This window comes from Parambassis ranga, chromosome 5 (genome assembly GCF_900634625.1).
Source record: "Parambassis ranga chromosome 5, fParRan2.1, whole genome shotgun sequence".
Classification (NCBI taxonomy): Eukaryota; Metazoa; Chordata; class Actinopteri; family Ambassidae; genus Parambassis; species Parambassis ranga.
In genome coordinates this window covers 9,543,275-9,567,051 of record NC_041026.1, presented here as the reverse complement: position 1 = coordinate 9,567,051, position 23,777 = coordinate 9,543,275, and the positions used below count along the sequence as shown (strand labels likewise).

The window sequence follows — 23,777 nt, the reverse complement described above, 5'->3', positions numbered from 1 at the left end:
AACTACATGCACACCGCTTACACTCTGCCAAATGTCAAATGGCTTCAAATGTCTCCTTTACTAGAAACATGTTTGCGCTCTTTCTGAGTGTGTGGAAAGTCATGAATGATGAAATTTCATGTGCATGACTAAGTGCGCCCTTGCAAACAACTGCATATCTTCCAATGTCCTGGGACACACTAATCTTATCTGCGGCCACATGGCATCCTGTTATTATTGACGCGACTCTTTAGTGGGATTTTATTATCCTACACGTTGACATTTGTAGGCCTATAACGACATGCCAATAGTAATGAGCACGTTCTTTTAGTGATGGGCTAAAAAACAGTAAAGGAAATTTAAATTTAACAAAGCAAAAGATGTACCTTATATCAAAACTCAATGGTTGATGCAGCGTATTTTTCAATAAATACAAAAGCTGGGGGTTTCCTGTGTCCATGTTGCATTAGGCTGTACAGTGTTGCCATGTTTCATCATTGTTTTCTGGGTCAGAATTCAAAGCGTCTGACTCCAGTGACCTCTTGCAATAAATGCCTTTAAGAACATCAAGCCTCTCATATCAGCTTGCCATGCCTGAGAACAGTGCTGTGCCACGCATCTTCTTTTATTACACAGCTTGAAATATCTGCACACACCCACACAATCGTGCTCAAACACAGCATAGCTTTGTTATTACTAAGACCACAATAACTGGGTAGTGGTGATGAAGTACTCAAACCCCTGACTCCATGAGGAACCTGAAGGACTCCAAACATAAAAATAAATACCTCAATGTGTTGAAAGGTGTTCAACAGGAAGTTTATTATTGAAAAAAAACCTGAAGAGTACGAAGTCCTGGTTAATACACCAATAAAAATCCTGAAACACACCCTCATAGATATACAACAGGACAGATCAATTAGACAAACTGGGTACACTGGGGAAAACAACCAGGTTTGAATATTAATAATTAGTTTCCTGTGCTCGAACTTTTTTTTTAATTTTTTTTTTTAATTTTTCTGAATGTATCACAATTGTGTGCCAATTAAGCCTATCAGCACCAGGCAAATCTCACTGTATTCTACAAAATAGTTTTAAATCTGGTGTCTGTGGTGACAGTCCTGCCCTGGCATTTCAGTAGCAAGGCTGGAAAAAAAAGATCACTGTGGCTACATCAGCCTGTGAAGGTTCTGATTAAAAAAAAAGAATCTTTTTTTATGCTATATATAAAATAAAGAGGAAATTTTCCGTATAGAAGAATGATTACTGTCTGAAAAGAATGCCTTATGCTTGTGCAGAGAAAAGGTCCAACACAGGAGATGAAGATGTTGAGCTACATTTGTATTAACAGTGTTTGTGTGATTACTATCACTGCCAGGAGGGGGAGACAAAATGTCCACACTGTACCTTTAAAAAAAAGCCCAGTGCTATTGTTTTCCTGGTTAATTAAGTTGATTAAAACTTGCTAAATGCTTAGTGCCATGTGGTCACACCTCTCAGACTAATAAATCTGAGACTGCACAGCTATGTGGTTAATAAAGTCCACACTAAATACCAATGAATGAGCAAGCTGTCACCTGCAGTTCAATCAAAAGTATGTTTAAAAAATCTAATATAAAATCAGTAGTCATATGTAATTATTTTCTTTTTTAAACTTACTGTCAAAGCCTTAGTGATGGATATATCTATTTGTAAAGCAGTCTGTCAGTCAGTCTGTCTTCTTCTTAAAGGGTAAGAGCTCACACTCTCATAGATGTACATTGTATTTACTGTTGCTCTTCAAGACTGCTTAGAGACATCCATTAACAACAAAGTATTTTTAGTCGGTGTCAATAGGAGTCAGCGCTGTGTCTAAACATTGATACGTTTTGTTGTTCTCGTAATTTCATAAGAGTGTCAGTGTGAGCATACCCTGCTGTCAACACTCGTCTCCGACTATAAACTTGTTCTTACTTTCAGCTTCACAATCCAAGTACGTCAATACTGAGTGACATAACTGGCAAAGCAGACCCCCGAAAGGGAAAAAAGTTACACTGTAAAAAACTCAAAAGTCACAATTGTCAGCTATTGTCTTCCTCACCTAAGAAGAAGATGTAGGGTTGGGCACTTTGGACAATAAATGTGAATTTATTTTTGACATTTTCAATCTGCTGGACACTTCTCTCTGCACAAAAAACAACAGAAAACATGATTCAAAAATAGTTCCTTTACCTTGTAATTGGGGCTACACATATGCTGAAACAAACACTTTTTACACTTTTTATATTAAATGTACATGTAAAAGTAAAATGTAAATAGTAAAGCAGACAGTAAAGCATTTATTTGTCTGGATGTCAGTATAGGATTTGGCTTATTTCCAGTTTTTTTAGGTATTAAACTGCATCTCATTCTGACTACATCTCTTAAGGAGGCTCATGCATTTGTCAAATTGAAGCCGCAGTTATGGTCATCCCAGGGTGACGCTGGTTGTCACCCTCGGCTTTCCCTCCCTTCCCTGTCCTAGAGGTTGTGATTTATGCCAAAAACAAAAAAGCAATCCCCTTTCTTGGCAGGCACCACGTCTGACAACGTGGGAGCTTGTCACAGAGTCATTGGCATTTCTGCAAGACTTAATAGCTTGTAGAGCAGGGAGGCAACACTCAAACATCAGACTGGGAAGCAGCAGGATCACAGGAGCACTGAGGTAAGTCCATCATTCATCATACATACAGCCTCAGGCTTAGATGGAGGTGTTAAGTATTGAGAGATTACTACAATGTTTAGCACCTATCTTGGGCCTTATTCAGTCTTAACATGTAATTCAAAGAGGAAACTGCTATATGTTGAAGTGGGAAACTGCAGAAAGTGTTGGCTCATAAACACAAATGAGTCTTAGCATTAAAAAAAATGCATTGATGTGTATGTTAATTAAATGAAAGGGTTTCCTAATTTTCTTATAGTTACTCAAATGTGTAAATATGTGTATATTTATTTCAGTATACAGTTATTGAAAGTCAAAAAATTGAATTTAGGAGGTCATCATTATCTGTTGATCAGAAAATAATATGCCAACGCTCCTTTCTGACTGCAATACTACTATCTCACAACAATTCTGACTAGAGCTAAATTTTTTCCTGGTAACTGCATGCACTTTTTTGGCAAATCAAAACATTGAATTAACTAATTCTGTCCATGTGTATGTGCTCTCTCACACACAATCAAAAATGCTTTGTGTTGTGCATAATCCTCCATCAAACATCCTTTATAAATTATCTATTTATGTTCAAATTCTCTGCTATTTACATATATTTGCAGCTCCTGAAAAATGATCTAGAAAACTATAAAAACTGACTGTAACGCTGTCACTCCATAATAACCCAAATTAAGCCAACCTGACACTCTGAGCTCCAGCGCTTGCTCACTTCATGTCATCTCCGTAGATAGCCACATGCTTTCTTAACATTCCCAAAGCAGCGTCTTGCTTTTAATCATTTTTATGATGCTGTCCCTCTCTGAGTCTACTGTCCTGAGCTGTATTTGAGCACGGGTCTCAGAAGCAGCTGGTGGCTTTACAGCATCATACAGAAGAGGCCACATGAAACCCATAAAAAAGCAGACTCTCACAGCAACAAGGCTGCTGGTGTAGGAGTGTCAGATGCCAGGTACAAAAAAGAACACATTCAAATAATCCTAAGGATTTATCTTAAAATGCTTCATACAGCTGCTTTTAGGAGCTCACCATGTGAATTAATTGGCATATGAAATGCTCATCATATTTACCCTAAATATAGCTACTGTATATTTAGCTCTAGACCTGTTCTGTTTTCATAAATCCTTTAAAATATGAAGGATTTAGGCACTAAGTTGTTGCAGGAATGTCAGGTGTGTTAAGTGCAAATAGACAACTATTAGAAGTGAAAAGGTGGGAAAGTATCTGCAGTTGTCTTGTACCTCAGAACACCAGAACACGATGATCTGCAGTGATTAAACCTGTTTTAGTGAGGAAGGTTTCACTGCAGTCAGTTATAGTGTCAGCAGTGATTTACAGGCGTATGAAGATGTCGGAGGTGGGATGTTCACAGTTTTATGTGGCATGTGACCTATCATATGACTATCCGGTTTTCTCATCTTCCAACAGCCGTGAACTATTGAAACCCTAGAATATCACGCGCCTATACTTGGTGGTGTTAGGTTAGCGCAAATACTGAGGTCTACGCATGGTCATGTCTGAACTATAGGATCAATGTGTGCTTAAACAGCAACAGCACAGAGCCCTGAAATAAGCAAGGTTAGTCGGTCATTTAAACATTCTTGATTTAGTGAGGTTTTTTTCTCTTAGTTTCTTTTGCCTGTTCACCTTGAGGTTCAGGGAACATCACATCTAAACCTGGCTGTTGGAGGTTGATGAAAGAAAAATCTCGGTTTCTGGCCTGCTGTTAAATCAGAGGTTCAGAGAACTGCCCCTGTACTGAAAAGACTGTTGCAGTCGGGCATGAAAATGTGTCACAGTTATATGGGACCTGCAACTGAGGAAATGATAAGGAAATAATTTAAAAAATGATCTGATCCTATGAGTTGTTTAATACATTTTACTTGTATTACAAATAACTAAATAGCAAGGATAAGGAGGGTTAACCTAAAAGGAAGAGATCAAATTCCAGTTAAAGGTGTCCTGTGGAGGGTTATGTAAACAAAGGTTCTGTTTTCATCAGTGTTAGTCACCACGCATGTTGAGAGTAAAAAGAGTAAAATATTCCCAAAAAATTATTTATTTTGTATTCTACTTTATAATAGATTTTCACTGTTTTTTAAGTTAAGTTACACAACTTATTCTCTGTATTTCCTATCAGCCTCTACATTAGAAGCACCATTGAGAGAAATAACAGATGTACCGGGTGGCGGTGTGATGGTGTCTTAGCGTGGTGTGAAACACCAACACATGTACAGGCAAATGTCTAAACAAATACTAACATCTCTGCAAATCCCCTTAAGCCCTAGCAGCACTGAATCCATTATAATTAATGTCCGGTCTATTTCAGTGAGGTGACATTTGTCATTCTAAGTTTAGCAACCATGTGGCTAATGAAATATTGCTATGTACGAGTGGAGATCCCTGCTGCAAATGGTACTGACATATCATACAAAAATGTTAATTTGATAAGCATGTAATCATTCAACTCACACGTCAACACATTGCTGCTTTGCAGTTACAGCAAAAGCGACTGAATATTAAAGAAATTCCACCATGAAGTTAATATGAAATCCTAGATTTTAGTTTCATTTCAGAGAGGATTTTAATCTTGTTCTCTTTGATAGCCCTCAGCATAGACACAGATAACCATGTTTTGTGTTGTGTGTTCATTGAGACTCTGAATCATGGTGACATTTAACAGAGCATCAAACAGCGTTTTTAACTGTTTCAAATAGAACAAGATGTTTGAAAACAGCAGGACACAGTGAAAGTTAACAGAGAGTGAAAATGAAACGTTTAAAACGATGAGATGTGAACCCAGGTCTCCTTGTTAGAAAGTCCATTAGTTTAGGCAACATATGTCTGTATTTAACAAAAAAAAAATCATAAAACCTTCCCCTTACTTGAAAGCATGGCAGGATCAGGTGTCTACTTCAGCTATCTATCAAACTGTCTTGCGCTGTTATCATCAAACCTAAAACACATCCCTAACTGCCAGGAGCTCTCTTGTGCATGCTGTTGGTTCAGAGCATTTTGTTTTACACTTGGAGCAGTTTCATGCCGTGCAACAATAGAACAGCAGGAAGCTGTCAAACTGGAACAGTACATTTGCAAATGTCAGACAAACAATGCACATTTCTGCACAGAATTATCTTTCTTTCCTGACATCAGCTGAGGCTCTGAGGTGGGACTTACGCATTGACTCAATGAACAAAAAATACAATATACTTAAACGGTGTTTGCCATTTCAACAGATCATTAGAGCTGCACTGGTTTAATGTCACTTCTTCTACTGCAGATTGGGAAATCATCCTGAATCCCTCCGGACATCAAAGGACCCAAGATGTTTAAAAAGACCAAAGTGACAGAAGGGACGGCCACTGGCCAAGGTAAGCACAAATCTGGATACCTACAGGCGCACATCCACTACCCAACTACACAACATCGCAACAGCTTCTTTTTACTCTACCGAAACTATGCAGATCCAGCAGTGGCAAGTTACTAGTAGAACAACTAAATCTAAAGGAGAAGATAAGATTATTGGCACGATCAACCCTTTGTTGTTGGCTATGGTCATTGTAAATAAATAAAAACAATATTCAAAAAAAATCAAGATGATCAGGGTTTCTAAACATCCTGACCACTGACAGCAGAGTGCAGAATTGACCTGTTTTCTTACAGTTACTGGTGCTCTGTTGCTAAATCCCCTCCACATTATGCCCATGTACACAGTGGTCCCTACAAACGCTAGCATTGTGGCTAACAGGAGAGCTCTCAGTCACTCACAACTGAAAAACACTGCATGAAATTGGACAATAACTTCCTGGTTTTTGACTCAAATAGTAGTAATCAGTACACCCAGCGGCAATACAAATGTGACCTCCATGGTACCACTTCTCGGTTAGTAGTCATTGTCAAAGCTGTCACTGCTGGTTAGCTAACGCCAATCCACAGATGTCAGTCTCAGCCAGGAAAAGATGGTGCTAGACATGTTTGAAAATGCGTATGGAAAGTTATTTTAATAAATTATTGACCTGTCATTATTTTTTTAGATGGATATTCCATCTTTAAAATTATGCTAACTAGAGTTAGTGTTTCTTCTGCTCTTTGTTTTGCTTTAAAAAACAAACACACAATTTGTTCTTTATGTTTTTGAGTCATCTTAGGGATTGCGTTGCCTTGATGGTTGGCAAAGCTCACACAGCTACATGCACTATGTACCAGATCAATGAGAAATATTTCAGCAACAGTACAAAGATTTCTTACTCACTGTTTGATCTCACTGACAAAGTAAAAAGAAACATTTCTAGGTCAGAGTCTAACAACACAGACAGAATAAGACAAGAAGATATGTGTTAATAAATATAAAGAATGTTGCCTATTTGGCATATTTATGTGCCTGTTCGATACATCATATGGCTACTATTCAATGCTACACTGACTTTACAAGCCTAGAGTTAAAGTCCCCGACAAAACAGGTAGCAGAGCATGTATACTATTTATTATTTATATTAATTTATAGTTATACTTACACTGTATTGTGTATTTTAGCAACCTGAACAAGCAGGAACCATTTTAAAAAAGCTAAATAATAATTCTAGTTCATGCTGTGCATATTCGCCTTATCTGCCAATTTTCATAATGTTACAATTCCGTACACCTGCTGCTGTATTTTCTGTTCCCCCCGCAGTTTATTATTAAGTCTAATCCATCCAGTGCTAATGCCATGCTGACATGTGCTGTATATGCTCTTTAACATGTGCCTTATCAGGTCCTGATGCAGAGAATTGCATTGAAAGAGAAGGTAGGCTTAGGAATATCCAACAATAACAGAAAATCTGCCATTAGCCGCCTCTTTCTTCCTCTACCCACTACTCATGAAGGCATGAAGAAATGATATGCAATGGGTTTATTAATACAAGCGTACATATATTTTGTGCGTAGATATGTAGGTGCATCACTACATATCTGTTCTCAGGCTGGTATTTTAGGCATGGATTTATAAGGGAAAGGTTAAAAAGATAAATGTTATTGAAATGTAAATGTGGTTAAACTCAACAGTCCCCTCTACCCCAGAATGATGATAAACTGAGTTCATTTAACATTTACATTCTACTACATCAAGTATTAGAATGTGTTTTCAGCATGTCTCATGTTGGGTGTTGATTTGATTACAAAACAATGAGAGAATTTTGAAGGCTGGATGTGATCATGGTCTTGTTTTTCATCCACTTCCACGTTGTGTTTCGTCGCTGACATTTCATTTTCCAATGCTGACAGTGGGGATCAAGAAAAAGTCTAAGGTCCCCGGGGTGATGATTACACAGTTTGTCGAGACGCTGCCAGAGGGAAAGAGCCATCCAGACTTCACCCGAAAGCCGATTGCTTTGACCATCCAAGAGGGTAGGACTGACAGCAAAAGAATAATTTTAAACATTTCTATCTGCAAAATGTTCTAAAGGTGGAATTTCTGACACTCCGCATAATGGATTAGATCTATAAGTATTTACGCAAGGTCAGAGAAAAGGCCTGCCATTCAACACACAGTGCCAGTCAGATAAAATTAAACACAGTGACTAGCTCACAATAGTCTAGAGTGAAGCCATGGCGAATGGTAATCAAAGGCAGATTTTTATTGACAGCATTTGAATCTATTTACTATTTCTAAAAAGTGAACCGTATTTCTTCTTTTTCTTTTTTTTCCCTAACAGGCAAGTTTGCTTTTTTTAAGGCCATTGTTATTGGAGACCCAACACCGACTGTTACATGGAACAGAAATAACGGAGATGTGTCTGATACATCGAGATACCAGACCAAATACGATCCCAACTCCAATGAGCACACGTTTGAGGCAAGTGATAGGGACTATCGAATCACAGTCATACAGAACAGCAACGTGCTGATATGAAGGAATGGTAAAAATAGCATGATTACAGAGGCAGAGATATATGAAGAGATAGACAAAGAAAGAAGGTATTTGATTAGTGGCCACACATGCAAGATGTCGTGATAGGCAGTGGTTTTCTAATTTGATTTCCATTTCTACTAATCTGTAGTTGCCAGAGGGCAGGGCAAGATGATAGAATGTGAAAAAGCTCAGCCACAGAGGGAAAACAAATCAATTGGCATTGGTAGAAAGACTACATAGATGTTTGTACGACATTTTGTCCAGGATTTATACAAGTATGCACACATATCATGAGTAGTTATCATTATCATTGTATTGAGAACATTTACTGTGCCAGTAACCAATAAACTAGCTGTGATCAGCTAACAACACATACCTTAAAGTCAGTAATAGCTGTAGAGTTTTGTTGAATTCTCTTGGAGAGATTTTTTTTTGGACGTATTACCTAGCAACCCTGAGGCATATTGGACTTTATAGTACTGCTGCATTGGCTTTGATTTCAAGCTGTGGTTGTTGGCGCTTGGTTTTTAACACCTTAACAGCTCATGCTGTGAAACTGTCCAACATAGCGCTAGCCAGAAGCGGAAAAGCTGACACATATTGCTAAAACTAATGCATAAACAGTAAACAATGGCAGTGTCTTCCAATTCAAGTGGTACTGCAAGTCAAAAACAGGTTCATTCCACCTTAAGCCAACAACCTATCCATCAGTCTTTATGTACACAGTGACTGCAACATAAAATATAAATAGACAAAGCTTACACAGTGTCATGTTTCTTCATATCAAGATATTACTAAATTATTGTTGTCTCCTCCAGATGCCAAATGTTATGCCAGATCAAGCAGACACCTACAAATGCTTTGCCAAAAATGAATATGGACAAGCTATAGTCACAGTTGTTTTGAATGTCATTGCAGGTAAGAGTCGTTTGTTTGTTGTTGACATGAATTCATTGCAGGACCATAATTACCATTGTTGATGTAAATGTTGGAAAAACGTTTACAAAATATAATTATCAATAATATAAATGCTCCTTTTTCCACTTCTAGTCGGTTTCAAAAAGAATGCAGCCCAGCCAAAACCAGCTGAGGCCACAGAGGGGGGTTTTAAGAAAGTTTTAAGGAAAAGGTAAACTGCAATTATGCTACTGATGGCAATATATCTTTAAAAGAACAGATTTACAAGAGATTTAACTGCCTGCACTGTATTTAACTCCTAGCAAAATCCGTCCCAAATCTGAACAAACAGAGAGAAAAGACGGAGAGATAGACCCTAAATTTTGGGAGCTGCTACTTAGCGCTGATAAGAAGGACTATGAGAGAATTTGTGCAGAGTTTGGAGTGACTGACTTCCGCTGGATGCTCAAGAAACTGAATGAAATGAAGAAGGAAAGAGAGGAAGAACAAGCAGCGGTCTGTGATTAATCATAATTGCATATTTAATGTGTTAGAAGAAGGTAACTAGTTACTGGTTCATATGAAAATAACAAATAATAACAAAAAATAAGGAATTATTTCTTTTTTTGTATTCGTCCCAGTTCGTCAGAAACCTGTCTAACCTGAAACCAATTCAAGTCACTGCAGAGGGCAGTGCATCCTTTGAGATTGATATGGACCTCATTGATCCAAGCAGCTCCATATTCATATACAAGGTTAGTATCTAATTGAAAGCCCATAACAGGTAACAAAGTAAACCTGAAACACAGCTAATTAATTGGCAAGTAGTTTCAAGGATGCATCAAGATATATTTAATTTAACAGATGAGAGACCAGATGAACACTGACACAGTGTTAGATTAACAGTAGATTGGCCAATACAATTTCATAAGATTTGGAACAGATTGGTAATTTATACAGCTATGTATTAAAATCCTGTTACTGTATGATGCTTTCATATTTATTTTCAACCAGTGGCCTTTCTCTAAGTTGTCATCTTGCATGGACATTTTTTCTGTCCCAAGGGACATTAAACTGTATATAATCCCACAGGATGGAGAAATGGTTCCATACACCAAAGAGTTGGGTGAGAAGATGAAGCATAGCCTTAATCAAATCGGGAAAAAGTACATTTTCAGTGTGCGGGACCTTATGCCGGACGATGCTGGGCTGTATCAGCTAGATGTGGAGGGTGTTAATATGTTTAGCACCGAATTTAAAAGTAAGCAGTTTTACAGTTGCACACAGCAAAGCAAATAGCTTATGCACTGTGTTGTTTTTAATAGCTGTTGTTCTTTTTCAGTTCCCATGGTGGATTTCTTGGTTAAAATTCAGGAAGTGAAGGCAGTAGAGAGAGAAGACGCTGTGTTTGAGTGTGTCCTGTCAAACCCCTTTTCCAAGATTATGTGGTTTGGAAAGAATTTGCCACTGGAGCAAGGGGACAAATATGATATTGAGGTTTCAGAAGACAAGCTCATTCACAGGCTGGTGGTCAAAGACTGCATGGTGGTAGACAAAGGAATTTATTCTGTCTGCGCAGGAATAAAATCCTGCAATGCATGGCTTATCGTTGAAGGTAAGACATCGACTTCCACTAAACAACTGCCTGATAATTTACATTGATTACTTTAAATAATTCATAATGGAATAATGTTGAAAAAGATGTTTTTTCATCTTACGATGTGGCACTTGATGACATGAGCCACCTTTTTATTTTAATTCAGCTGATAAGGATGCGCAGAAGGGCAAAAAGTCAGCAAGAAAAACAACAAGGGCAGGAGGATCTGGGGTGGATCTGCAGAAAGTTGCGGAGGAGCAACAAGCAAAGTTAGTGAAGGAGAGAGAGGAAAGGAAGGAACAGATTCAAGTAGCTAAAGAAGCTGCTGCTGCTGCACCTGAAACCCCTGCAGCTCCTACACCCACTAAAGCAGCCCCCAAGCCAAGTAAGAATCCTCACGACAAGGTTAATAAAATATGTGTTACATTCACAAACAAGGAATTCTTGCTGTACTTTGTTAGTATGTGCAGCCCCTAACTAACTATCATGTTTGACTTGAACAGAAACTGAACCAGCACCAGTGCCTTCAGATTCACCAGCAGCGCCGGTGGTAAGCACAGGTAAGAAAAAACAGTAAGAACCTCTGCATGGATTTAAAGCTGAATATTACAACTGTCCTGAATACAGTGGCCTCAGTTGGTTCATACAGTTGGTTTTCGCAGATACTGCAGTTTAACTTTGAAGAACGTCTGTGCATCTAAATGTTGGTTAAACCACCGATAAGGTCTAAGTAACGCTTTGGCTTCATTTTATATTGTCTTGTGTTGTATGGTCAGCCTAGTGTTGTTGTGTGGTCATTGTGACCATTATGTCCCCCTTAAGACCTGATTTTGTTTTATTAGGATTGAATGCTCCAATCCACATTGCTCTGATGGTTCAGCCGCTGGTTGGAGCCTACATCTTTCTTGCTGATTATAGTCATCTTTGCACTGCAATGTCCTGACAGACTAATTGAATACTGCAAAAAAGCTGAGAATGAGGATTCTTCTGTCAGGAATCCCATTCTGCTTTAGGTTCTTCTGGAGTTCTTCTGGAGAGGAACTTAGTTCCTCTCACTATTTCTATGTGTATCACTCAGATTATTTTTCAAAGCATATAATAGTTGTTTTCTCTTTTTACTAACTGACCAGTTGTTTCTCCCATGGCCATGCAGCCAGCATGATTTCCAGATTTTTTTCATGATAAACCATATGCCATATTATTAGGTGAGGTGAGAACGAACAGTGCAGACTTTAAGTCAACTGCTTGTAGGCAAAACATTTAAAACACTTCAAAATGATTTGAAGCAATCTTAAGAAATCTACAACAAAGGACAAAAAAGACAACAACAAAAAAGAAATTGTGTCACAGGCCGTGGGACTCATCCACAAACAGAATAATACATAACAGTCTAAAATGTTTTGATGCTGTGTGTGATCACTGATATGTCATTCAGACAAAATGTCAACAGCAGAAACAGCAACGGCTACATCAACTGCAACAGCTGGAGACTCAGGAAGTGGTAAGATAAAAGAAGAAAGCAACAGAGCGCATAGAGTCATTTACTAAAGCAAGTTTAACATACTTACTGTAGTTACAGTAATTACTCCACTCACCTGAGGAGCCGAAGGTGGTGAAAGGCTTGCTCAATCACATGCAGATGCTGAAGGTAGTATGCTGATAGTTGATGCTGCAAAAGCACAATAATAACACAAAAATGTTATTATTTGCGGTAACTAATAAAATTACTATGCAACATTACTCACTTTAAAGTGAGAAACTTTGTGTTCACATGGGAAGAAGAATGATAACACAACTGATGAATCCTCTATAACCAGCATGAACACATGTGCTCATGTCTTGTTGGAAAGTCTCGCCCACTGCTTTTGTTTTCTGTTCGTCTGCTTGTTATTGTGCTTGTTCATGATCTTGTATTTTTCTAATCAGATCACACCTCTGCTGCTGGTGCCTGCTTACTTTTAGTTCTCACACAGCAGCAGAGTGAACAAACGTTTTATAGATTCACTACAAAAACATTTGTCTATAAGTAATGCTAATGCATATTATTCTACAATAAATGTGCATATATAATTAAAATATATATTCATAATTAATTTTAGTTTTGAAATAACTACAATAATTATTTATAGTTAGTATAGCTATGCTAGGTAGAGAGTAACTTTGTTTTAATGTTGCCATAGAGCCTGGAATTACTGGTGTACTGTCTGATGTTTACGTTCTCCTTGGAAAGCCAGTTGAATTAACTGTGAAGATGAACGTGGACAATGATGGCACCTGGTTTAAAGATGGAGAAGAGGTAAAATGAAAAAGTAAGGTATAGGTCATATTTTGGAGCATGTTCTCATTCTGGTTTCATTCTGATTTGTTTAGTTAAAATCAGGAAATAGACTCAAAATAGCCAAAAGTGGAACTTCTCACAAGCTGACAATTGGAAGCAGCTGCGATGACGATTCTGGAATTTATCGATTTACGTCAGGGGAGCTCAGTACACAGGGAAAGGTCACTGTTGGAGGTAAAATGTACTATCTCTGATATAGAAGAGTGCTTCTATCAAATGACACAGGAGGTCGAGTGCTGTCTAGCTGACATGCTTTGTGTTTCTTAGACGTACCGGAATTTGACCCAGACGACCTCCACAAGTTCTCCAAGCCTGTGATAGTGAGAGTGGGCCAAAACGCTGCTTTCAAGATGCCCTTCGCTCCTCAGGAGTCCTTGGTGGTCAGTTGGTTTAAAGATGGCACTGAAATCAAAGATGGAGGAGGAGTTAAGATTGTGAGGGAGCCCAATCACAGCCGGCTGCTGCTCAGAGACTGCCTGCGGACAGACGCAGGGGAAATAAAGATCCAACTGAAAAACCCATTTGGGGCAGTGGAGGCCACGTCTCAGCTCATTGTGCTTGGTATGAAAACACTGATCAGTGTGATGAGAAAAGTACAAACACTTGTGTTGTTCCATTTGTTTATCCCTGCACTAAACTATACTGTAAAAACAACCTTTATCCCGAAAAGCTTCACATATAGATCTTTGTGTTTAAATTCAACACTGTGCTGACAGATCGACCAGGTCCACCTGAGGGTCCAGTGGAGACTGTTGAGACGACATCATCTGTTATTGAGATTAAATGGAACCCTCCCAAAGACGAAGGCGGCTCTGCTGTAACTAACTACATAATAGAGCGGCAGCAGGCAGGACAAAATCTGTGGACAAAGCTTGGGGACGTCTCAGCCGACAAGATCACCTTCAGAGACAGGAATGTGACTCATGGAAAGAAATACAACTACCGTATCTATGCGGAAAACCCAGAGGGCATCAGCGACGCCCTGGAGACGACTGATAGCATTATGGCTGGCATAATGAGTGAGCAGAGAAAAAAAAAAGAAGTCTCATTTTGCATTCCTCAACAAATCCCATGCTAACCTTCCTCAGGGTGTAATAAATTAAAATGCCTCTGGATACATTTAGTGATTGTTTCAAATCATTTATCACCAGCACTATTTAGTCCCTGTAGAAAGTCGACCTTTTATCATTGCTCTATCTTCAGGACAGATGGTTTGCAATATCCTCTTCCAGTAATAATGTGGATGATCTTAATCTATTCTATGCGTTTGAATACTTCTTAATTATTAACGATGAGCTCATATAATTACCTACATATCTTGTCATTCCTCAGTACTCTCCGGTCCGCCTGGTGCCCCCCAAGTAGTGAGTGCTTCAAAAACCTGTATTAAGTTGACCTGGACCCCTCCGGAGGATGACAGAGGAGTACCAATCGTTGGTTACCAAGTGGAGAAAAGAAAGAAGGACACAAACCAATGGATTGCACTGAATGCTGTTAATGAACCCATCGAAGGTTTTGCCAAAAAAAAAAACATTATTTTATATTTGGATATTATGACACTAAGCTTTTTTTATATTTATTCTCCTTTATCTTGCTATAAATCGTATTTCCAGATGTGAACTACAATGTTAAAGATATCACAGAGGGAGCAGAGTATGAGTTCAGGGTTTCAGCAATCAATGAGTCAGGAGCTGGAGATCCAAGCCCTCCATCTGCAATGGTGTGTGCAAAGAATCCCAACAGTAAGTGATGGATTCCTTTACTGTGAATATTAATGATCGCACTTTGAGATCCAGAGTAGGGTTTGTTCCTGTCTGAAACTCATGTTTTGTTTTTTGTTTTTTTTTTCCTCTCTCTCTCTCTCTCCAGTGAGACCTTGTTTTAAGAACCCAGAGGACTTTATTGTTGTCAGAGCAGGAAATTCTGTTCGTGTCAAAATTTGCTATGAGGTATGCATGATGCCTTCCATTCCAACCCTGTCACATTCTTAAATGATGAGTTGACTACAGAATAACATGACTGCATATGCCTCACACTTTATCTAATTTATCTGATATTGATATCTCCAGGCTGAACCTCCCCCGCAGATCACATGGCTGAAGGATGATGAGCCAGTATCCCCATGGGTTAATGTTGTCAATACGGAGGGAGTGTCTCAGCTTGTTATCCCTTCATCAAAGCGCTCAGACTCAGCAATTTACACCATTGTAGCCAAAAACTCTGTGGGTGAGGCTTCATTTGACATTGAGGTTAGAGTCACAGGTAGGTAGTGGTGCTTCTTTCAGTCATATTTTTTGCACTAAAAAAAAAGATGATAGTTACTTTGTGCTAATAATAAATACAGTGATAATACCACAATCCTCAGCTCCTTTTTTGTGTATCTGCTACGAGCATTAATTCTTCCTACTGTCTAATATAATATGAATCTTTTATTTGTTGCTAGATGAACCCAAGAGTCCAGGACCTGTGGAGATAGAGCAAACAGTCAATGGCAAAGTGGCAATATCATGGGCCCCTTCTCCGGACGAGGAGCTTGATGACCGGCTCTACTACGTAGTTGCTCAACGTGACTCAAACACCAGAATTTGGAAAACAGTGGCAGACCGCCTCACCACACACACATACACGGCCATCAACATCCATCCTGGAATAGAATACCATTTCAGAATCTATGCCAAGAACGACATGGGTCTCTCAGATCCATCTCAGTCTCCAACATGGGGTGTCAACAGCAACAGAGGTGAGTTAGTTATATTTGATTATATTACAGCAAACCAAACAAGACCTTTACCTTGCACAAGTTTCATTAGTTCACATGCAATAAGCTCTACACTGCAACCAATATAGACCCTTTATCTAAAAAAAAATGACAAAATAGTGCATGAGTACCGTTAGCTACATCATATTGCCCATTGTCATTGTCTCACACTTCACCAGGCAAACTATATATTTGACATACAAAATAATTTAAAATATATAATCATCACTGTTATGTGTCAGGGGAAGTAGTCAGACAGGTCTACACAAAACAACAGAGGGGATAAAAATCAGATACCCTCAGATAAACCCTCTAAATAAACTAAAAGGCCTGGGACCGTAACAATCACCTTTTTATCAGCTGACACTAAAAATGTAATGTAGCATGTATCCCATTACAGCCCTATTACATTCATATATTGCACAGCTATCTGAAAGAAATAATACATGGCCACTTCTTTAAGCTTACCAGCTATTTTTGGTTTTATCTATCTCTAAGTGCAATTCTGATCATTAATCATGCACTTTGAAATAAATGATCAATTCACTAAGTGTTATATATTACTGCTATTTGATATATGGTACATGTGTTTGATCCATTTCAAAACGTGACCTAAATACTAACTTTCAACATTCTGCCTCTTTTTTTTTTACTTTAAAAGTTCCAATAAGTTCAAATGGAGGTAATTTAACACAGGTCTGCTTTGAGAGGCCTCCATCCATCCTGGTGCCTTTGAAGGTCCACACACCACCCAAAGGTTACCAGCTTTTTATGACATGTGCGATCCGAGGTTGCCCCACACCCAGTGTATCCTGGTACCTGAACGACATCTGCATCAACTCAGACAGCAACTACTACATCACCAACTCCTTTGGCGTGTGCTCAATGTATATTCTCAGAGTCCGACCAAAGGATAGTGGAGAATATAAGCTTGTTGCTGTAAACTCTTTTGGAAAGGCAGAGTGTTCCACTAAAATTGTTGTCAGAGGTACGCTTTGATTTAAAGAGATTTCTTAGTTTTAGGTTTATGTGAATGAATCGTTCTCATACTGTGTATTTTGCTTTTCTTCCACAGAATAAAGGAGAAGAAGAAACCCTCACTGACCTTTTCCTGTGTTAAGATTTGGTTTACTATGTTACAGAATCACATACTGTCCTTGCAAAGTGCTTATAAAAAAACATCTAAATCTTCTCAATGCTAGTTCACTTAATGTATTTGAGATACAGCTGATTTACAAATGTTACTCTGTCATCAGAAGTGACAACTATTCAGCATGAGCGAAGTGGCAATCTATAATAAAAAGCGTCTGTCATATTCTCAAGCTCTTGCAAGAACTGTAATAAATCAACAAACTGACAAGCGTATACTGTTTTTTTTTCACCTCATATCACCAATTCTGTCTTTATTAATAACTTCTTCACTGACATAAACAAACTCAGTGACCAGCATTAAAGCAACAGATGTTTCCAGCATCTCATGGCTCCAATATCTGAGCTCACAACACCATTAAAATCCCAGCACTACATTAGGCACTTATAAACTGAGTGAAGATTTTCATTGCATTTCCATATATATCCACCTAAGCTCGACAGCGACTTGTCTAAGATCCTTGCCCACAAATCCAAAGACCTTTTAATGTGTTGAGTCAAACATTAACCCTCATGCATTGTTCGCAAACACTACCCTAATGTGTTGTTCGGGGACAAAAACGTCCCCTAACTTTAACGGTTTTAAAAATATATTAGATACATATTTTTTTGAAATTTTTTTGCATAGACCTTTTAATTAACTTCAGTTCTAATCAACAGTAGTGAAAAAATCATTTTCCCCCAGGATTTTAACCCTTTAATCACCAATTTTATGAGGGGTGGTGCTGAAAATTGAAAAAAAAAACACAAAATGGCTCATTTTTAATAGAAAAGGTGAATGTGGACTGGATTCTTTTGAACCTTTATTACAGTCTTGGTCATGTCAAACATCAGTAAAAAAATTGACTTGATTGCATTATTAGTTTTTGCACAGCACTGGATTTTCTTTTTTTCTCCCTAATGTGTTGTTCGGGGACAAAAACGTCCCCTAACTTTAACGGTTTTAAAAATATATTAGATAAATATATTTTTGAATTTTTTTTGCATAGACCTTTTCATTAACTTCAGTTCTAATCAACAGTAGTGAAAAAATCATTTTCCCCCAGGATTTTAACCCTTTAATCACCAATTTTATAAGGGGTGGTGCTGAAGATTGAAAAAAAAACACACAAAATGGCTCATTTTTAATAGAAAAGGTGAATGTGGACTGGATTCTTTTGAACCTTTATTACAGTCTTGGTCATGTCAAACATCAGTAAAAAAATTGACTTGATTGCATTATTAGTTTTTGCACAGCACTGGATTTTCTTTTTTTCTCCCTAATGTGTTGTTCGGGGACAAAAACGTCCCCTAACTTTAACGGTTTTAAAAATATATTAGATAAATATTTTTTTGAAATTTTTTTGCATAGACCTTTTAATTAACTTCAGTTCTAATCAACAGTAGTGAAAAAATCATTTTCCCCCAGGATTTTAACCCTTTAATCACCAATTTTATAAGGGGTGGTGCTGAAAATTGAAAAAAAAACACACAAAATGGCTCATTTTTAATAGAAAAGGTGAATGTGGACTGGATTCTTTTGAACCTTTATTACAGTCTTGGTCATGTCAAACATCAGTAAAAAAATTGACTTTATTGCATTATTAGTTTTTGCACAGCACTGGATTTTCTTTTTTTCTCCCATTTTGTCCCATAGACTTACATTATAAACACACTTTTTTTGACTGCACAGCCATGGCAGTACATAATCATGCATTCTTGATTGTTGGTGGTTTACCCTGTTGGTAGGAGGTAAAATTTGTGATTTTTACAGTTAACAACTTAATTACCATATTAACCCTTTACCTGCAGGCCTGTGCTCATGTAGTGTAGTTTCTGGCTTGTATATGGAGTTATAGGGAGTATTTTAGCACATAATTGTGTGTCTACACACTGTGTGTGTATGTTAGAGAGGAAGAGAGCCATTTGCACACTGATCTTGTTGTCTGTGAGTACACACAACCACAGAGTCTTCATAGTAAACAAAAACAAAGAAAGTGTTGCTATGCACGTGTGGCCCTTTGATGTCTACAGGTGCAGACTAAACAAAACAAAAAGGCAAGTGGTCTTACATGTGACCTTGTGGTCATTTGATGGTGAGAAGAGCAGAAAGCAACATGAAGAGAGGATTCACTTGTGCACAATCTCTGGAAATGATTGTGCAGCCTGGCTCTATGAAGGGCCAGGCTGTGAAGCTGTGAAGGCTGCACAAGTAGATCCGTCACTTGTTCACAAGCGAATCCTTCATTCGTTCACAAGTGAATCCTTCACTCATGCACAGGTGAATCCTCTCTTCATGCTGCTTGCTGCTCTTGTCACCATTAAATGACCAGGAGGATGCATGCAAGTCCACTAGTGTTTTTGTTTTGTTTAGTCTGAACCTCTCAACATCAAAGGGCCCGGCACTTACTTTTAGGGCTGCAACAAATTTACTTTACTTTACTTTACTAAACTACTTTTAATACTAATTTTAGTAGGGGACTAAACTGTAGATTAGATTTGGTTAGTCAATGATTATTTATTATGTTATCAAGTTATCTATCTATGGTGTCTATTTAGTAACATGCACATGTACGTATGGTCGTGTGGAGCGCAACACACCATGGAAAAGGGGCACTTAGACCTCACTTAGACTAATTCAGTGATCTCAACTGAGACACTAACCTAAAAGTAAAGTCACTCTACTGGAGGACGTGTTTTCCGAAAGCTAAAAAAACAAAAAAAACAGCTATTTTACCCATCCACAACTTCAGACGCCAGAACTCCTGGATGTTTTCATTTTACATGCTTATGCATCGCCGTTGTACGTCTGAATTAGGTACACTTCACTTACTTAGTAACTTTATTTTCCTGACTTTCCTTCCCTGACAGTGTGCAAATGGCTCTCTTCCTCTCTAACATACACACACAGTGTGTAGACACACAATTATGTGCTAAAATACTCCCTATAACTCCATATACTTAAGCCAGAAACTACAGTACATGAGCACAGGCCTGCAGGTAAAGGGTTAATATGGTAATTAAGTTGTTAACTGTAAAAATCACAAATGTTACCTCCTACCAACAGGGTAAACCACCAACAATCAAGAATGCATGATTATTTAGTGCCATGGCTGTGCAGTCAAAAAAAGTGTGTTTATAATGTAAGTCTATGGGACAAAATGGGAGAAAAAAAGAAAATCCAGTGCTGTGCAAAAACTAATAATGCAATAAAGTCAATTTTTTTACTGATGTTTGACATGACCAAGACTGTAATAAAGGTTAAAAAGAATCCAGTCCACATTCACCTTTTCTATTAAAAATGAGCCATTTTGTGTGTTTTTTTTTCAATTTTCAGCACCACCCCTTATAAAATTGGTGATTAAAGGGTTAAAATCCTGGGGGAAAATGATTTTTTCACTACTGTTGATTAGAACTGAAGTTAATTAAAAGGTCTATGCAAAAAAATTTCAAAAAAATATTTATCTAATATATTTTTAAAACCGTTAAAGTTAGGGGACGTTTTTGTCCCCGAACAACACATTAGGGGGTAAAATTTGCCCACAGTGTACCGTTGACCTATGAAAAATTTTAAAATCATATTAACAAAATTTATGTAAAATTAAGCTTATTGAGGAAAAATGATTCAATTTGTCCACATATTGACAAAGTTATGGCCAAAATAAACAGAAAAATTTCTCTCAGAGGACAAAAATGTCCCGAACAACGCATGAGGGTTAAAGAAAGTTCCTTCAGCAGGACATGACTGCTTACATGTACACAGCTCCAAAACACTTGTATACTTCTTTACCATTCAAAGTATACTGTGCTGATACAGTCAAACTCCATGCAACAAATAGGAGCAGAATAGCTATCAAATATCCACAAAAGTTAGATCAGTAAGACCATGTATAAATCATCAGCACAGCTGTTTGTCAACTTGCATTATGAAAGAGTCCTTACCTCATTTCCTCTGCAGGTCAGAGGTGATATTTGTGTTTATCTCCCTTCATGTCATCAAGCTTTTCTTGCAGTTATGTCGGTCTCTTTTACAGGGTCGGGGTTACCATTCAAACTGTCTAGATATGTCATGCTTATTTAACCTCTCACAATGTGAGCCCAAAACCCTGCTCAGTACACTGTGTCCATTGCACCGCCGCCACCATGAGCAACCATCTTTTTATAATGCCCACATGTCTGCCCGTGACCCTTCGAATACCACAGGCATGCTGCGAGAATTTCCGTTGATGCATATGAAGGTTATTAGGCATCCGTTCATATCAATCCAAGATTGTTTTACAAAATAAAATGTCTCATGTTAATGTTTATTGACCAATAAAGCACATAGTAGACTTATCATATTGCTAGAGATCTTGTGAAGCTGCCAGTCTAAAGCTTTAGATTAAATGTTTGCCTGCTACATGTAGGAAACTGTAGTACATGCGCATCATGAATCTCGACCATGAACGTATATATCACCGAAACGATTGTCATTAGTTATGTAAGTCTTGAATACGACATAGTATTATTTGATGACAGTAAATCGTGATATTAATAAAAGATGCTGACAGGTTTTTTTATATTATAAACAGTAATGGTGGAATACTGTTGACTCGATATGCCCAATACCAGATTGAATGAACAGTCATAATGTATTTCCAGTGCCAGCTGCAAAGTGATCGCTTTCATAGGGATGCGTAAGAGGAACCTCCACCCTTTACCACTGCTGTAATATGGGTTTTTACCAACTACATTTCAGCCATGTAAGGGTTGCCAAAATTTTATCACCGAACAAAAAGGGAGTGTCACCTCTGAAATATTGGATAGACAGAAGAGTACAAGCTGAGAGCGATAGAACATATACGCCAAATATCTGAAAGTAAGTCTGATTTACTTTATTCTTTAACTGCAAATGTCCAGCGTCGATAGATTTTACCCAATTTATGAAATGATCAAAAGCAGAAACGATATTTTAAATGTGAGGTGAGAAGAACTGCAGGAGGTTTTTCAGCAAGTGGGGTAACACAGCAACATTTTTTTAAGTATAGGCTAGTTCTGGAAATTTGTCTGGTTTTATGAATGTTTACCATGACTTGTTTGTTGATGTTTGAGTGATTCATTTCGACATATTTTTTAATACAAATTAGCAAAAGAATCATTTGTTTGGTATAGATAACCATTAAGTTGGATTTGTTTTCTGTCAAATTATGAGATTCTACTTGTCGGAAAATATTAAAGATTTCTGACAAAAATAAGAAAAAATAAAATCAAATGCTACATTTTTTAAGATATTGTGGCCTACAGATACATTTTATATACCATTGTATGAATACAACTTAAATTTGACAATAATAATGGCTACAATTTAATGTACTGACATCTCTCTCTGATGTTACTGCACTTTTAAAGAATGAACACACTGATATCTAAGATCAGACTCTTTGGTAAATCTATAACAAAAAAAGACATAAAAATATTAAGGAACTTCTCGAGATCATCGTCCTTACCTAATAATACAAACAATATGGCACAGTGTTTCAGAAAGGAATGTGACCTTCCCAGCTGGCTTTCTATGACTAACAAAGGACGGAGCTGGAGCCTATGATCGGCACTGCAGAATGTGTCACACATCAAAGCCATAATATATTTTTTGCTAGGTTGTAGATGTTGAAGGACAGATATCGTTTTTTAACATTTTTTTCAGTGTTCCTCATGCAGTACTAAAAGTTAAAAAAAAGCTTAAGGCTATAATCTAGATGTGTAGCTGATTTTGTTCTAATTAACAGCCCTTAGTTCTGCAGACATCAAAAGAATTGCACATTCAACAAAAAAAAAGATTAAAATTACCTTACAATATTAGTTTCCTGGCATTTGTCCCTGGATGACAGTCATGTTTTCTTTCTTTGTTTTTATTCTGAGTTTGTTAATATAAATTCTGGATCTTCCTACAAATTGGTCTTTTGTGCTAAATGTGTAAGTCACAGACTTCCTCACCTTCTGACACAAAACAAACCTACATGAGGGCCAAATGAGCAGGCTAACATGTTTTCAGTCTACAAATAGACCTGTAATTATAATCACTGTGCAAAACATCGTTTTTAAGAGTTGGTGGCATTAAACAGATTTACAGATATGCGTGTCGGCTTAACAGTTTGATGCTAAGACATTCTGCTCCCGTCTATGTTTGGATCCTGACTAGTTAAATTTCTGGCACAGCCACTTGACTGACTGCACAGGCGGCTGCGCAAAGTGAGCCACTAGGTGGGATTTCACATTCCTCATTTACAGTGTCCCACAGCATGTCTCCAACTGTCTGCACGAGTCATGCAGGAGTCAAGGCATCCCCAGTTTGACAGGCTGATGTCATATGGCAACGCAGATGATACATGAGAATAAGATTCAAGGCAGGGTTTCTCAACCTTTTTTTGGTCCATGACCCCGCTTTGGGTGTCCTACGTTCTCATGACCCCAGCATGGTCAAGTTGAGTCATGTGAAGCTGACTATATTTGTCACTGGGAAGG

At 37.9% G+C, this 23,777-nt stretch overlaps 1 protein-coding gene across 1 annotated transcript; it reads left to right on the top strand.

Annotated features, from left to right (window-relative positions):
* Positions 1 to 2,617: 2,617 nt before the first annotated feature.
* On the top strand, positions 2,618 to 17,249 carry igfn1.4 (immunoglobulin like and fibronectin type III domain containing 1, tandem duplicate 4). The gene is made up of 23 exons (XM_028405133.1): positions 2,618 to 2,662; positions 5,949 to 6,039; positions 7,931 to 8,053; positions 8,362 to 8,501; positions 9,377 to 9,476; positions 9,609 to 9,687; positions 9,779 to 9,971; positions 10,097 to 10,210; positions 10,548 to 10,716; positions 10,798 to 11,070; positions 11,219 to 11,437; positions 11,556 to 11,612; positions 13,233 to 13,348; positions 13,423 to 13,564; positions 13,658 to 13,951; positions 14,107 to 14,409; positions 14,723 to 14,902; positions 15,004 to 15,132; positions 15,260 to 15,339; positions 15,460 to 15,652; positions 15,834 to 16,130; positions 16,810 to 17,136; positions 17,224 to 17,249. Exons 2-23 carry the CDS (start codon positions 5,994 to 5,996, stop codon positions 17,226 to 17,228), a joined length of 3,579 nt encoding a protein of 1,192 aa, XP_028260934.1. The 5' UTR covers positions 2,618 to 2,662; positions 5,949 to 5,993; the 3' UTR covers positions 17,229 to 17,249.
* The last annotated feature ends 6,528 nt before the right edge of the window (positions 17,250 to 23,777 follow it).

Excerpts from the sequence above, each read along its gene's own strand:
- igfn1.4 (XM_028405133.1), top strand. The coding sequence starts at position 5,994 with ATGTTTAAAAAGACCAAAGTGACAGAAGGGACGGCCACTGGCCAAG. Across the intron at positions 13,565-13,657 it reads GGGAAAGGTCACTGTTGGAG|ACGTACCGGAATTTGACCCA; the intron begins GTAAAATGTACT and ends TGTGTTTCTTAG. Across the intron at positions 15,653-15,833 it reads CATTGAGGTTAGAGTCACAG|ATGAACCCAAGAGTCCAGGA; the intron begins GTAGGTAGTGGT and ends ATTTGTTGCTAG.